Source organism: Psammomys obesus, unplaced genomic scaffold (genome assembly GCF_907164565.1).
Source record: "Psammomys obesus unplaced genomic scaffold, mPsaObe1.curated_primary_1811, whole genome shotgun sequence".
NCBI classification, from domain to species: domain Eukaryota; kingdom Metazoa; phylum Chordata; class Mammalia; order Rodentia; family Muridae; genus Psammomys; species Psammomys obesus.
The window spans coordinates 896,514-911,590 of record NW_026596101.1 but is presented as its reverse complement, the minus strand read 5'-3'; the positions used below and the strand labels follow the sequence as shown (position 1 = coordinate 911,590).

Here is a 15,077-nt window from a genome sequence, read left to right as displayed (position 1 = left end):
CAGAATGGAGTAGGTGTGGCTAGGTTCCCAAGCTTTTGAGGACAGAAGAATCACAAGAATCACAGAACAGACAGATGGGAAGAGAGGAAGAAGGAGGACTCCACGACGGGTTAGCTGGAGAAGCAACCACGTGGGGCTGGGAGGAAGGATTCCAATAATGGTGTGAAAAAGCCCAGATAAAGAATAAAAGGAAGTATTTATAAGATTGTTCGTGAAAGATAGCATGGATAAGGAGGAAGGCATTGAATGGGGGCTGGGAGATGGATGGTGAGGTGATTCAGCCAGCATAGGTAGGAATATTTGCCCAGCCCAAGGTAAATAAAGCCATTATAAAATCTAACAGGTGTCTGTGTCTTATTATTTGTGATAGCAGGTTAGATAATACCACTGTGATAATCATAGGGCAAATAATAATAAACATTTTATAGCCCAACACTCCATGTATTTTTTATTTTCAACACCGTAATTCATTAGATAATTTATAAACAAAGAGGGGAAAGTAAAAGGCTTGCTCAAAGACATACAATGTGTGCTTGAACTAATGATGGAAAGCAGATCATCCTGGTCTTTTAGCTCACAGCCCTCTGTACCGTCCAACATGCTTTTATTTCCCTGATAGTTTATCGTTAAGTAGAAACTACTAAAGATGCTGTTGTTGTGTATTATACCACATCAAGTGCTGTGGCTTGGGGGATAGTTACAGAATTTAGTGAAAGGAATGTGGTGATGTAATGAAATTAGAATTTTTTACCAAACATGCATGTGTATTAGACTTTAGGTGATAATTAAAGTTAGATTTGGGGGGCTGGGGAGATGATCACTCAATGGTTAAAAGTACTTACTGTTCTTCCAGAAGATAGGTTTTCAGTTCCTAGCACCCACACTCGGTAACTCACAACCACTTATAACACCAGCGTAGGTGAGGTCCAGTGCCTCTCCACTCACAAGTACATACACACACACACAATTTTAAAATAAAATTAGATTAAAATGTTTTTTTTTTTAAATTAGGCTAATATCTGAGAACTTCTTTGTCTGCTCCTCCTTTTCCCCCAGGAGTCCACAGGGAAGGAAGGAAAGTCATCTGTGTCACTGCAGAATTACCGTGGTTTTCTCCGAGAGCTGGACATTGAAGTCTTCTCTATTCTACACTCTGGACTTGTGGCAAAGTTCATCTTAGACACTGAAATGCACACTGAAGTAAGTGACAGTCTGGGATCCCAGGACTTACTCTTTCAGGAAGTTTCGTAGGTCTGTTCCTACATCATGAAGGACTCAGATATTTAAAGTAGTTGGGCAAGGTGTAATGGCACACAACTTTAACCCCAGCACTTGGCGATACGATCCTTACATGCAGGTCACCAGTTAGAAGCACTGAGTGTACTTAAATAATGGAGTGCTGTTGGGGCTTAAAGATGTCATTTAAAGATGTCATGACATTTGCTCAGCATCAAATAGATACTTCTAGAGGTCATTTCTATGTTGACAACTAAACCTGGAGGCACCGGCGGTGCAGCAGTGTGCACAGTTTGCCCCTCGCCTTCAGTCAGTCAAGTGTCATAGAGGAGGTAGAGACAACTGCTCCACCTCGTATTCCTCTCAGAACTTCAGTAAGAGAGTGTTCTTCCTAATGAATTTGAGAATAGAGAATGTTCTCACAGAGAAGGCAACTTTTGATAAGGATTTTCACTAGAGAATGGAATTTCTTCAGACTAAAACATTTCAAATGGCATGGATTTTTACTGAATAGTTGTAAAAATGTAGGCATCTTCAGGATAGACTCGGTATTGTGCGTGTGTGTGTGTGTGTGTGTGTGTGTGTGTGTGTTTGTTTGTGCTTTGTTTACATTTTAAGTTTTCTTGATCAATCTGCTCATAGAAGATTCTCCATAAATGTGTACTGAATAAATGGCTTACATGGGGCATTTTACCCATCTCTTGTCATGTACTTATATGTAGAATGATTCACCATGGTGTATAGCAGTGAAAAGGGGAAGGAAATATGGCCCCTGAGGAATCTGGTGAGGTGACTCAGAGGGTAAAGCCCTTGCCACCTTTTACATAGACACCGGGGCTCTAAGCTCCAGCCCTCCTGCTTGTGTGGCAAGTGCTGTCCACTGAGCTTGCTTTCTAGGCCCCTAGTTCCTTTTTTTTTTTTTTTTAATTGAATTAAAAGTCAAATTCAGTTCTTCACCCAATGGGAGGGATAACCATGAAATATACCAAAAGTACTGTAAAAGGGGCATGATTGAAGTTATTCTTCATCTTCCCTACCACAGGCTACAGAAGTTGTACAGCTCGGGCCTGCTGAACTGCTTTTCTTGCTGGAAGATCTTTCCCAGAAGTTAGAGAATATACTGACTCCTTCTTGTGCCAAGAGAATCTGCTTCTTCAAGGTTAGTAGAGGCACAAGCTGGGCTTAGGAGTCTTGGAAACAGGCAGATATTACTGGTGAGTTGGGTTTAACTTACTAGGCAACATGGTGGCATTCCTGTTAACCAGGTCATAGCCACCTTGCCCTGTACAGGCGGGGCTGCAGTGCTGCCTAACCCTCTGAAAAGCCCAGGCTGGATCCCTCAGAGTGTGTGTGTGTGTGTGTGTGTGTGTGTGTGTGTGTGTGTGTGTGTATTTTTCTATCCCAAACATTCTGAATTCTGAGCTTTCCCAGGTTTTCCCTTCTATTTCTGCAAAACTGAGGCTAAGACCCAGAGCCTCACGGGTACTAGACTACCACTGAGCTACACCTGTAGTCCTCAGGTTTGATGCAGATAGCCTCCCAAACTAAGCTTGTGTATAAAACTTAGTGTAGAACTTGGCTGCCTAGAGAGGCCGGAACCTCAGATGTGCGTAGAAGATACAAAAGCACCTAGCATATGTAAGTACTTATACGGTGATGGTAAGATGTGTTATTTGTTCATAACTAATTGTTATTTGCCCACACTCATTAGTTATGATGGTCTATACTTTGACTTTTGAGATAGTCTCCTATAGCACAGGCTGGACTTGAACTCACTATGTAGCTGATAATTGTCTTGAGGTTCTAATCCCCCTGCCTCCATCTCCCTTCTGAGATTAAAGGAATAATCACCGTGCCTGGCCAGAAGAGAGGTTCAGATCCCTCTGGAGTTAAAGTTACAGGCAATCATGAGCCACCCTGTGGGTGCTGGGGAACAAACTAAGGGTCTTCTCTAAGAGCAGCAAGTACTCTTAACTGCTGAGCCATCTCTCCAGCCCCATGTCTAAACTTTTTAATCAAATCCTGTTCTAGATCTACAAAATCCATTCCCTTAGGTACTTAAAACTAAAGGAAGAATTCTTTTCTTTTGCTATCATTTTTATCCTTTTGTTATTACCTTAGGCAAGCAAATTACCTCTTCTATCCACTGCTACCTGGAATCACAATTTTGAACTCCTAACTAATGATTAATGTAAAGAAGTTATCCAGTTTCCCCTCATAACTCTAAGATTTATTGTAGAATAAAGGAAACCGGAATATTGGATTCTCACATCTTCATCAGAGATCTGTCCAGGACATTGTGCATTGTGTTGTTCAGCTGCTAACCCCAATGTGTAACCATCTGGAGAACATTCACAACTACTTCCAGGTCAGAAGAATGTCTTGTAAGACTAGAAACCATGTAAGCACAGGCAAGCAAGCTCTGGTGTGTAGGCAGCTCTGAGAGGAGAAAGGAGATAGGAGGGAGCGAGGGAGGTAGAGCTGAGTTAGAGGTCAGGGAGGCAGGCGGGCTCTTCAGTAGAAATGCATGAGCAGCTGCACAGCTTAGGCCTCCAGAGGGGGTCGGAACTGTCCAGAGCGGCAGGACAGGCAGGCTTCAGAACTTCGAGGGAGGGAGAAAAATTCACTTCCAGCAGGCTTAGTCTTGTGGGTCTGTAAGTAACTACCAAAGAGTTAAGCTGAGAAAGACTGAAGGGGAATGAGAACAATTACAGGAAGAACCAGACTGAAATCTCTTTTCTTTTAGTGCCTAGGTGCTGAAAATCTCAGTGTAGATGACGAGCCAAGAGTGAACGCTCAGGAGCACCACACCATGGCTTCCTGCTACCAGAAGCTGCTGCAAGTCCTTCATGCACTCTTTGCGTGGTGCGTGCGTGTAGGAAGTGTTGTAGGAGGAAATGAATGTACTTGCTCTCACTTACGATTATTCCCTGAGAGAAGGGGGGAGGGAGCTGGATACAGCCCTTACTGTGCTTTCTTCTTTTTCATTTGAGTTCGTAAAACCACTGAGTCTTAAGGGCCTGTTTCCAGCCAGTTTGATAACCTAGATGGCTTATTGATTAGATAAAACAACAAACCTGGACCTCCCACTCCTTCTGTTTCTTGTTGCAAGCACTCTGTAATAACTAGGGAAGCCAGCACTGTGGCACATGTCTGTAATCCAGCTATTAGGAAAGCTGAAGCAGAAGGAAAATGAGCTCATGTGGGGGTTTGAGACCATACTGAATAAGACAGGAACACCCCTCATCTTAAAAAAAAATAATTTTTTGTTATTTAGTAAAAAAAAGAAGTGGCTAATTAGTTAAATTTTAAATAATTTGTAAGTAAATCACAAATTATGTGGTAAAAAAGTAAGCACAGTGTGAATTGGAATATTTGGGGGTGCCATGGAAGCAGTGGCATTTGATGAGGCTCTTTGGAACAGGATTTCACAGATTGTGGCCTTGAACTTGCTCTGTGACCTCTGATCATCCTCCTGAGTACTAGTATTACATACCTGGCTTCTGTGTGGTGCTGGGGATGAAACCTAGGATGAAACCAGGCATGATAGGCAAGCACTCTGCCATCTGAGCTACATCCTCACCCTCAATAGGCCTTTAAAGAATCAATTGTCTTTTTATTTTACTTTTTACATTTTAAAAATTATGCATGTATGTGTCTGTGCCCTTAAAGGCCAGAAGTGGGTACTGGGCCTCCTGGAGCTGGAGCTGCAGGTGCTTGTGAACAGCCCAATATGGGTGCTGGGAACCAAACTCAGGTTGTCTGCTCTTGCTCTATGCAAGAGCAGTACATGTTCTTTACCACTGAACTCTCTCTCCAGCCCCACTGCTTTTAAAAATAAGGATAGAAATGTATTATAACTGAACTCGTTTTTACATTTTTATTGTGTGTGTATATTTGCGCACTAACGTGCTCCTCTTCCACCAAGTGAACCGAGGGGTCAAGGTCAGGCTTGGCAGCAAGGGCTTCACCTGCTGAGTATCCCACTTGTCCCAGAAGTTGGTTTTTAGGGAGGTAAAGAGTTGACAGCTTAGCATGGGAGAACGTAGAAATTAAGGCATGCCTCTAGGTATTCTGTTCCTCAGTCAGTCATGTCTTATCCCATCTGTCCTCTTTGAGCAAGTTTTCTGGAGAATTTACCCAAGCTTAAATTTATGCTAAATGTTCTCGTCTGAGCTAAGGCAAGATTGTATCCAGCTGCCTACTCAACACCCGCCTGGATGTGTCATTGACACCCCAGACTCATCACATCCAATTCAGAGCTAAATATCACTCACTGTTCCTCCAGCTCTGCCTCACTTGAAAATGCCATCATCAGTCTCGTGTGCCAAAACCCAGGAGTTATTCTTTTGCCTCCTACTTTCTACTCTTTCCCACATGTAACCCTAAATTCTATTGATTGCATCATCTAAATGGACATCTGCTTCCCTCATATCTGACCTAGTTTCACAATTGGCCTTTCTGTCCAGATGTCCTGCCTCGGTCTGTTCTTCACAAGTCACAGAAGTCTTCCCAGTTGTGATTGCTGATGGCCATTGGGCTCTCCCAACTCAAACACTTTGGCCTGCCTTTTCCCCCTGTTGTCTGGCTTCTGCTCTCGCACCTGCTGTCTCACGTTCTGCCTGCAGGTAGACTGAGTTCATTCAGCACCCTTCTTAACCCTTCAAATGCACACGTCCTCCTACAGGACCCTTGGCTACTTGGTCTGCACCCTCTTCTTACTGAATCTCTTCAGTTTCTGGAAGAAATCAGTTAAGTTTCTCTAACCTTGCGAAGTAAACTTCTTCCCTTGCCCTCAGCTCCTTTCCAACACTGTGGCATTCTCTTCTGGTAAAACTTGACACATTTTGTTAAAATTGCTTGTTTATTTTTCTCCTCTGTTAACTGTACTACTCTCCACAAAGGCAGATGTGAGTCATTTCTATATTCTCAGTACTTAAAAAGCAATGCCTGATAAAAGATTTACATTGCGAGTTCATCAAGGAGATTTTTTTTAACAGTAAACACAAAAAGAATATTCATTATTAAGAAAATACACACACACATACACACAAGCATGTGCACACTCACAAAATGTATGAAAGGAAAAGGAAGATGTTGCTGGAGAAGATGTAGGGATCTGATTATGTAGACTCTTGAAAGTCAGGCAAAATGTAAATTTAAAATTTTTTAATTACTTTTTTTTTTTTTTTTTTAGTTTTTAGTATTTATTTTGTCCTCACGTAGTACCCAAGTAATCCTCCTGAAACAAGGCTGAACCACTTTTTTTGACTTTGCTTTAGGAAAGGATTTACTCACCATTCAAACCATCGCCTCCTGCGCTCAGCCCTAGAGGTCCTCTCGAGCCGGCTGAAACAGACTGAAAAGGAACAGCCCTTGGAGGAACTGGTCAGGTGGGTCAGAGCATTCCAGTATGTTCTCAAGAAATCCTAGAACTGGATTGGCAAAATTTTTCTGGAAGCATTTATTCTCTCAGTTCTGAATAAAATCTATACTTATCTGTCACTTTCCCTTAATGTATGTGTTTTTTCATGTTTTTTTTTTTTCATTATTTACTACTTTTTTTGAGACTGGGTCTCATTATGTAACTCTGTTCGTCTGGAACTCATGATGTATGTAGACCAGGCTGTTCAGAGATCAGCCTGATCAACTCTCAGAGATCCACCTGCCTCTTGAGTATGCAACACCACACCCAACCCAATGTATGAGTGTGTGAGTGTGAGTGTATGTCCTCCAGAAGAGCAGCAGGTGGTCTTAACTTCTCAGCTCTCTCCCCAGCCCCTCATTTTGATCTTTTTGAAGTAGGGCCATGCTATTTATCCTAGTGTGACCTCAAACTCACTCTTCTCCTGTCTCAGCCTTCACATTGTTAGGATTACAAGCATGTGCCATCACTCCCTACTCAGCATGTCGGAAGCAACTAGTTGTACTGATTGGCAGTCCCCTGCCATCCTGCCCCATTGTCCCCCATCATTGTAGTGGCGAGTTCAAGGCCAGCTTGGTCATCATGAGATCTTCCTCACCCCCATAACATCACAAAATAGCAAATAATTTATTCAAGGTTTCATGTGGTACCCTAATGCTTGCACTTCTTGGTATATGTGATCCCCCCATAAGATAAAATTTTGTCTATGTAACTTTTTTCTACCCAGACTTCTGTAAAAGGTAGTTTTCTGTTAAGATTCTTGAATGAAACTTAGTACCATGCTAACTATGGTGGCATACATCTTTAATCACAACACTCAGGAGACAGAGACAGGTTGACCTCTGTGAGTTGAGGCCAGCTTGGTCTATAAAGTGAGTTCTAGGCCAGTCAGAGCTACATGTGAAACCTTGTCTTTAAAAGGGGGGGGGGGGAGTATTAAAAGCACTTGAAAATGAGGTGAATTGTTTGTGCTATTAAATACTTATATTTTATCTACTTACATATGTATATGAGGGCAGAGTTCAGCTTACAGGGGTTGGTTTTCTCCTTTTCCCACTTAGTTTCCTGGGGTTGAACTCAGGTTGGCAGGCTTGTCAGCAGGTCTCTGCCAGCTGCACCATTTGCTGCTCCCCCCCCCCCACCTCATGTAAACTACTGGGAGACAAGTCGGGCAGCTAGTGTGCATGTAAAGACATCTTTAATGCATGTGCTGCTATGTCTTTTCTTTTGTGTCTTGCTTCTTTACAGCCAGAGCTTCAATTACTTGCAAAATTTCCACCAGAGCATTCCCAGTTTCCAGTGTGGTCTGTATCTTCTCAGACTTTTGATGGCCCTTCTGGAGAAATCTGCAGTACCTACTCAGAAGAAAGAAAAACTTGGTGATGGCCCAGATCCCTTTTTTTAGATATGAATAGGATTAATATCTTAAATTTGTAAATTCGTTGTCTACTAGAATTTTGAGTGTTTTTTCCCACAAAATCATCAGCATGCTCTCTCACTTCACCAGACAGACCATTTTCTCAGAAAGGGCGATGACACTGCTTAGTGTAACTTTGATTAGACTAATTGATTATACAGGTTTTTATAAGATGTATTTATTTTGCTTTTATTTTTTGTGTATGAGTGTTTTGCCAGCATGTATGTCATATGCGTTCGAGACCAGAAGAGGGCACTGGATCCCCTATGACTGGAATTACAGTTATGAGCTGCACAGTGGATGCTGGGAAACTAATCTAGGTCCTCTGGGAGACCAGCAAGTTCTCTTAACCGCAGAGCTATCTCTGTAGCTGCAAGTTTTCTTTTTTTTTTTTTTTTTGGTACAAGGGATTAAATCCAGTGCTAAACTATTGAGCTCTGCCCTCCATTCTTGATAATTTTCTGTTTAACTTTCTGTTTGTCTTTAGCCTTTTTTTAAAACACAATGTTCTGGTTTGTATTTCTGGATGGTATGGAACTCTATGTATACCAGGCTAAGCTTGGATATGTAGCAATCCTATGTTTTCTTCTTCTCACTCTCAAGTACTAATATAATAGGCATATACCACCACGCCCTGTATAAGTCTTAATAATCTGCTTCCTCTTTGTCTTAGATACTTATATACTTTTCTATTGCTGTGATAGTTGCAGGACCAAGGCAACTTATAGAAGAGTTTATTGGGCTTATACTTCAGAAGGTTGGCATCCATGACCATCATAGGGGAAAACATGTCAGCAGGTAGACAGACATGGCATTGGAGCAGTAGTTGAGAGCTTATACGTTGATCGACAAACAGGACACAGAGAGAGCTAGCTGGGAATGGCATGGGGTTTTGGAACTTCAATGCCCACCAAAAACACACTTCTTCCAACAAGACCACACTTTCTAATCCTTCCCAAACAGTTCCACCAGCTAGGAACCAAGTATTTACACATATGAGCCTATGGGATCCATTCTCACTCAAACCACCACACTCCTGTCTTCTTTTTACTATGTTAGTCATATGCCAGATATAGATAGATAAGTAGATACATACACACACACACACACACACACACACACACACACACACACACACACATACACCATGAAGTGAGTAAAAATAGAAGCATCAAGGAAATGAGTACTGGTCTTTTTGTTGTTGATTTTTGTTTTTTGAGACAGAATTTCTCTGTGTAGCCTTGGCTGTCCTGGACTTACTTTGTAGACCAGGCTAGCCTCGAACTCACAGAGAGCTATCTGCCTGCCTCTGCCTCTCTGAGTGCTGGTATTACAGGTGTGCACCACTGGGCGCAGCTAGTACTGTCCTTTTTTAAGGCACATGTTCATTGTGGCATTTTGTACTTTTGTATCATCTGCTGACCTCTTTCTCTCTCCCTCTCTCTGCCTTTCTCCTTCACTCTCCTTCTCCCTGCCTCTCTCCCTCTATATCTCTCCCCATCACTGAGATCATCTTACTCTGTAGCCAAGTTGGTTTGAACTTCAGCTCCTCCTGGCTCGGCCTCCCCAGTTCTGGGAGTACAGCTCACCATGTGTCACCATGCTTCTTTAGGGCCTGGATCTTAAAACCTTTCTCTTTCAGTATCCTTTATTACAGCTCTGGAATGCAAACCACTAATTCTCTTTCCAAGTTTTTGCACAATAGAAAACAAGGTTAATATGTGAAAGAAATATATTTTTTTTTCTATACTAATAGAGTAGGGTTTGGTATAACACAGGAGGCCATTTTTGCACTTCAAGACAGGGTCAGTAAATAGGGTATACTCTTAGCAACTGGTTTCATTTATGGCAGTTGAATTAGTGAAACAGGAACAAATTAGTTTTTTAAACAATTGCTTGCTAGGCCAAGGCTGGTGCTATCTGACTCTAAACACAGTACCCAGGAGGCTCAAAGAGAATTGTGAGTTTTAGGCTAACGTATGCACTGTGATACTTTCATTTTTCTTTTTTGTAAAAACAGTCTCATGAAGCTAGGGCTGGCTCAGACTTTCTATGTCCATGCTAAAGATGACCCTAAACTTCTGATCTTCCCAGCTCTATTTTCTGAGTTGCTGGTATTACAGGCATGTGTCACTATGCCTGGTTTTACATGGTTCTGGGGCTAGAACCTAGAGCTTTCTGCATACTAGACAAGCCACCTACACAAGACACTTATCCTAAAAACAAAATTGCTTGTTAGGCAAAAAAAAAAAAAAAAAAAAAAAAACATAAAACAAAACTTAAATTTAAAATAATAATCTGGGGCTGAGATGGCTCAGCAGTTAGGAATGTTTACTGCTCTCACTGGGGGTCTGAATTCAGTTCCCAGAATTACTTCAGACAGCACACAAAGGCATGCAATTCCAGCTTCAGGGGACTCACTGCCCTCTTCTGGCCTATGCAGGCACCTGCAATGAGATGCTCATAACCCACACAGATACTTGCCTCTACACATAATTCTTCTTAAACGCCTTTTAAAAATACACCTTAAAACTTTTGAAATTTTTATTTTAAAAACTAAAATTTTATTTATCATTTGTTTATTTTGTTTAAAAGTTTATTTTAAAAAACAAAATAATTATTTTGGTCAATACTCTTCCTCCAACATCTGAAAAATAAGAGTGTGCTTATCTGACCATTAAGCACTGTACGCAAGCTGACATGTCACACTATACCCCATTAATACATACAAGTATGTCAGTGGCTCTGGAGAACAGTAGTTGGCAATGTCTCCTCTGAAGCCCCAGCTAACCTGGAGCTCACTGTAATCTTCGCCTGTCAGTCTCCCAAGTGCAGGGAATGTAGGTGTGAACAACTACGCTCAGCTAAAAGTTGTGTTTTTAAATGCAGTTTTTAAAGGAAGAGGTCAGTTGTGAATGAAATGCTTTTTGTCTCGTTTTCCAACAGCCTCCCTGGCCAAACAACTGCTTTGTCGAGCATGGCCTCATGGGGAAAAAGTGAAGAACACCGCTTTTAATGACCACCTGCATGATTTGCTCTGGTGAGGGTTTACTTTCTTCCCAGGAGCCAGATAGCATTTTTCCATTTTGCAGTCGTTGGGATCTCTCATGTAGTTACAAACTGAGTTGTGACCTTTGTTAGGGGACTTCAGAGCAAATGGCGGTTTAAAGTGAGTGTAGTTTGGAGTTTGGCTCCTAAGATGCTTTCCTTCTGCTGCTAATTCCTTACTGAAAATCCAGTTAGAGTAGTCTGTAGTTGTGGCCTCCCTTGCTAGGAGTAAGTCAAATATACTTACTGCTCATCATGTCTAAGACATACCCATTTCTTCCAGGGTGTCTAAGAATATTTCTTTTATTTGTTTGTTTGTATTAGTATTATTTTGGTTTATTGAGGTGAACTCACCATGTAGCTGAGGATAGCCTTGAACTTGTTCTGCCTACACCTCTTAAGTACTTACAGGTACAGGTGTATGCCATCCATCTGACTCTTGTGTTTTGCCTGCATGTCTGTGTACCATATGTAAGCACTGCCCTCAGAAGAGGGTATCATAACCCCTGGAACTAGAGCATCAGACATTTGTGAGCCACCAAGTGCTGAGAATTGAACCCAAGTCTTATGGAAGAGCAGCCAGTGCTCTTAACTACTGAACCATCTCTCTAGCCCTCAACTGTGTTTCTTATTGAAACTTTATTTACTCTTAGTTCTTGACAAGCATTTGAAATCTTTGTTATTATTAAAAGTGAACGTCACGCCTGGAGGTGGTGGCAATTACCTTTAATCCCAGTAGTCAGGAGGCAGAGGAAGGTGGGTCTCTTGAGTTCGAGGCCAACCTGGTCTACAGAGTGAGTTCTGGAACAGCCAGGGCTACACAGAGAAACCCTGTCTCAAAAAACAAAAACAAACAGAAAGCAGTGAATGCCACAGTACAGCCAGAGCTATATGAAGAGACCCTTTCTCAAAAAAAAAAAAAAAAAGATCAGAAATTATTTGAAAACTTAACACATGGTAGCATCGCATGAAAGATTCTTCCCATCGCCCACCCCCCACGCCACCCCCTACACCACCCTCCACCCCTGCTTTGGGGCTGGAGAGATGGCTCAGTGCTTAAGAGCACTGGCTCCTCTTCCAGAGGTCCTGAGTAACTGTCTGTGAGTCCGGTTCCAGGAAATCTGGAACCTACACACATACAAACACATAGGCAAAACACCAGTGCACATAAAATTTAAAAACTTTTAAAAAAAGGAAAGATTATTGGTGATGTGATGATTACTAGTACTTGTGTTCTAATATACTTAAGAGGGTTGTGTCTGAGTTCCTGTCTTTTTTCTTTCTCTTTCTTGCTTTCTTTTCTTTTCTTTTCTTTTCTTTTCTTTCTTTCTTTCTCTTTCTTTTCTTTCTTTCTTTTTTCTTTCTTTCTCTCTCTCTCTCTCTTTCTCTCTTTCTCTTTTGTTCTTTCTTGTGTGTGAGAGAGAAAGAGGGGGAGAGTAGGAAGAAACTGGGATACTGGGGATTTAACCTTGCTGGAAAGTATGATACCGCTAAGCAACAACCTCAGTCCTTTTTTTTTAACCTTTTACTTTGAAATGGGTTTATTACTAAGTTGCCAAGGCTCACATTGCCAAGGCTCACATTGAACTCCTTCTGTTATCCCAATCTGGCCTTGAACTTGTGACCTTCCTGTCTCTGACCTCCCAAGTAATTAGGAGTACAGGCCTGTGCCACCAGGCTTGACTCCACCTCTTGAACTTTTGAAACTTTGTCGGGTATTTGTTTGAAATTGACCACTGGGCGTCTGATCTGGTTTTCTACCTGGTTGCTTTTTTGCTCTTTCCTTCAGGAAGTTTCAATAAGGTTCTTGTAGACACTGAACATAGTTGTAGGTGGCTACTGTATAGTTAGCTTTCCACCACTGACAAGATTTCTGAGAAAATGAGTTGTAAAGAGGGGAGGTTTGTTTGGGTTCCTGGTCATACATGTGCTGTGTATGAGTCAGGGTGAGGAGAGGCAGGACCCAGGGGTGGGGCTTGTGGGGAAGCAAAGTTGCTCACATGGCAGCCAGGAAGCAAGGTGGATTTGGGGATTCTATAATGTGTGTCTCTATTCTTTGGCCCTTTGTAAAGCATCTACCTGGAGCATACAGACAACGTTCTAAAGGCCATAGAAGAGATCGCTGGTGTTGGTGTCCCCGAACTGGTTAATGCTCCAAAAGATGCATCTTCCTCTACATTCCCTACATTGACCAGGTAAGGGAGTTCCTGCTCCTTGTCCTCCCTGTAATTATGATGTGCAGGGTAAACTCACCCATCCCTCTGGCAGTTTAAGTCTTGTTGTGTATTCTTTCTAAAATGCTCTCAGTTTGGGTGTGTTAGTTATTTATCTTACCACTCTGATAAACTATCTGACAGAACAGTCTGAGGAGGGAAGGACTTATTTAGGTCACAGTTTCAAGCCATTGTAACAGTTAAGTATGGTGTCAGGAGCTCCTTTGTCATCAGTGGCAAGAGTTTGAGGCTACAGGTTTGGTCACATGACTCAGAGCAGGCCAGAACTCGAGTAAACAGGCCAGAACCAGAAGAAGGGGTAACTTCAATACTTGTTACTCACTCTGCTAGCCACGCCTTCTTCCCAAAGGTTCTACATCCTTCAAAACAGCACTATAAACTAGCCATCAGCCATGCTCAGGTCCTCAGCCTGTGTGGGAATTTCAGATTCAAACCATGTTACCAGGTGTGTAAAAAGATCTCAGAGAGGAATGTAGTGTCACTCCTTACAGTCTAAGGAACTACTATTTGCATACTTAGCATATGCAAGGCTGAGGTCAAATTTCCAACACACCAAAATTGATAAAAATAAGACTAACTGAAGACCATCTTTGTAATACTTTAACCATCTTGAAAAACAATTAATTGTTATACCTAATGATTGTCTTGATGGTTTTAAGTCTTTAAGTATCAATAATTATGGTTACTTGTATAATCAGTCCAGTTTATCAAACACTCTGACATCTTCATCTCGTTTGATCTTAATTCCTGTGGGGTAAAGGTATCATTACCACTGTTTTACTATTGAGGAAAATGATGATTGAAAGAATTTCACAGGGGCAAGAGAGATGGTTCAGAGGTTAAGAGCACTGGCTGCTCTTCCAGGGGCACTGAGTTCAATTCCCAGCAACCACATGGTGGCTCACAACCATCTATAATGAGATCTGGTGCCCTTTTCTGGTGTTCAGGTGTACATGCAAGCAGAACATTGTATACATAATAAATAATCTTTAAAAAGAAAATAGAGTTTCTCTGTTTGCAATCAGTGAAGGGAGCACAGAACCACGACTTAAATTTGGCTTCCTGAACTGTATCACTGCTGCTTCCTGCATCACGGTACCGCGGTTCCAAGCAAACTCCACGTCTCACATTCCACTTGCTTTGGCTTGGGTTTCCATAGGCGCACTCTCTCAGTAGGGTCTCATCCAGTCTGGGCTACCCCCACTCCCTTTGTAGTTAAGGATGACCTTAAACTTCCAATTCTCTTAACCCCTCTTCCTCCTTAGTGCTAATGTTGCACATATGCACTGAGCAATGCCCACCTCGCGAATGCTGAACACAGTGCATGCTAGGCACGAACTATGATCTTCTGAGCTACATCGCAGCCCCTGGGCTCGTTCTTTAATTCTTTCCAGTCACCTCTTTCAGTAGACCTTAGTTAAAACATTCAGAGAGAGAAGTGTAAATGACTGTTGGTATCCTGGCTTCTTCTTACAGGGAACTTCCTAGAAGCTTTTTATAAGCAGTGTATCATGTGGGTATTCATGCCTTCCCCCCCTTATAGGCACACCTTTGTCATTTTCTTCCGTGTGATGATGGCTGAACTGGAGAAGACAGTGAAAGGTCTTCAGGCTGGAACAGCAGCAGATTCACAGCAGGTGCTCCATGCATTCCTCTCAAAAATCAGTGGGCTTTGATTATGTGGGCATTGTTGATTATCTCTTGGGTACAGAGTTTC

General features: G+C 42.0%; 1 protein-coding gene across 4 annotated transcripts in view; it reads left to right on the top strand.

Moving 5' to 3' along the window:
- Fancd2 (FA complementation group D2) overlaps positions 1-15,077 on the top strand; it is a 65,175-nt gene that overhangs the window by 40,842 nt on the left and 9,256 nt on the right. For all 4 annotated transcript variants that reach the window (XM_055628541.1, XM_055628540.1, XM_055628539.1 and 1 more), the window contains 9 exons: positions 1,057-1,200; positions 2,279-2,395; positions 3,476-3,604; positions 3,983-4,101; positions 6,519-6,629; positions 7,910-8,040; positions 11,025-11,118; positions 13,199-13,321; positions 14,904-14,997. In XM_055628541.1, coding sequence (XP_055484516.1) covers positions 1,057-1,200; positions 2,279-2,395; positions 3,476-3,604; positions 3,983-4,101; positions 6,519-6,629; positions 7,910-8,040; positions 11,025-11,118; positions 13,199-13,321; positions 14,904-14,997 — 1,062 coding nt within the window. The remainder of the gene's footprint in view (positions 1-1,056; positions 1,201-2,278; positions 2,396-3,475; positions 3,605-3,982; positions 4,102-6,518; positions 6,630-7,909; positions 8,041-11,024; positions 11,119-13,198; positions 13,322-14,903; positions 14,998-15,077) is intronic.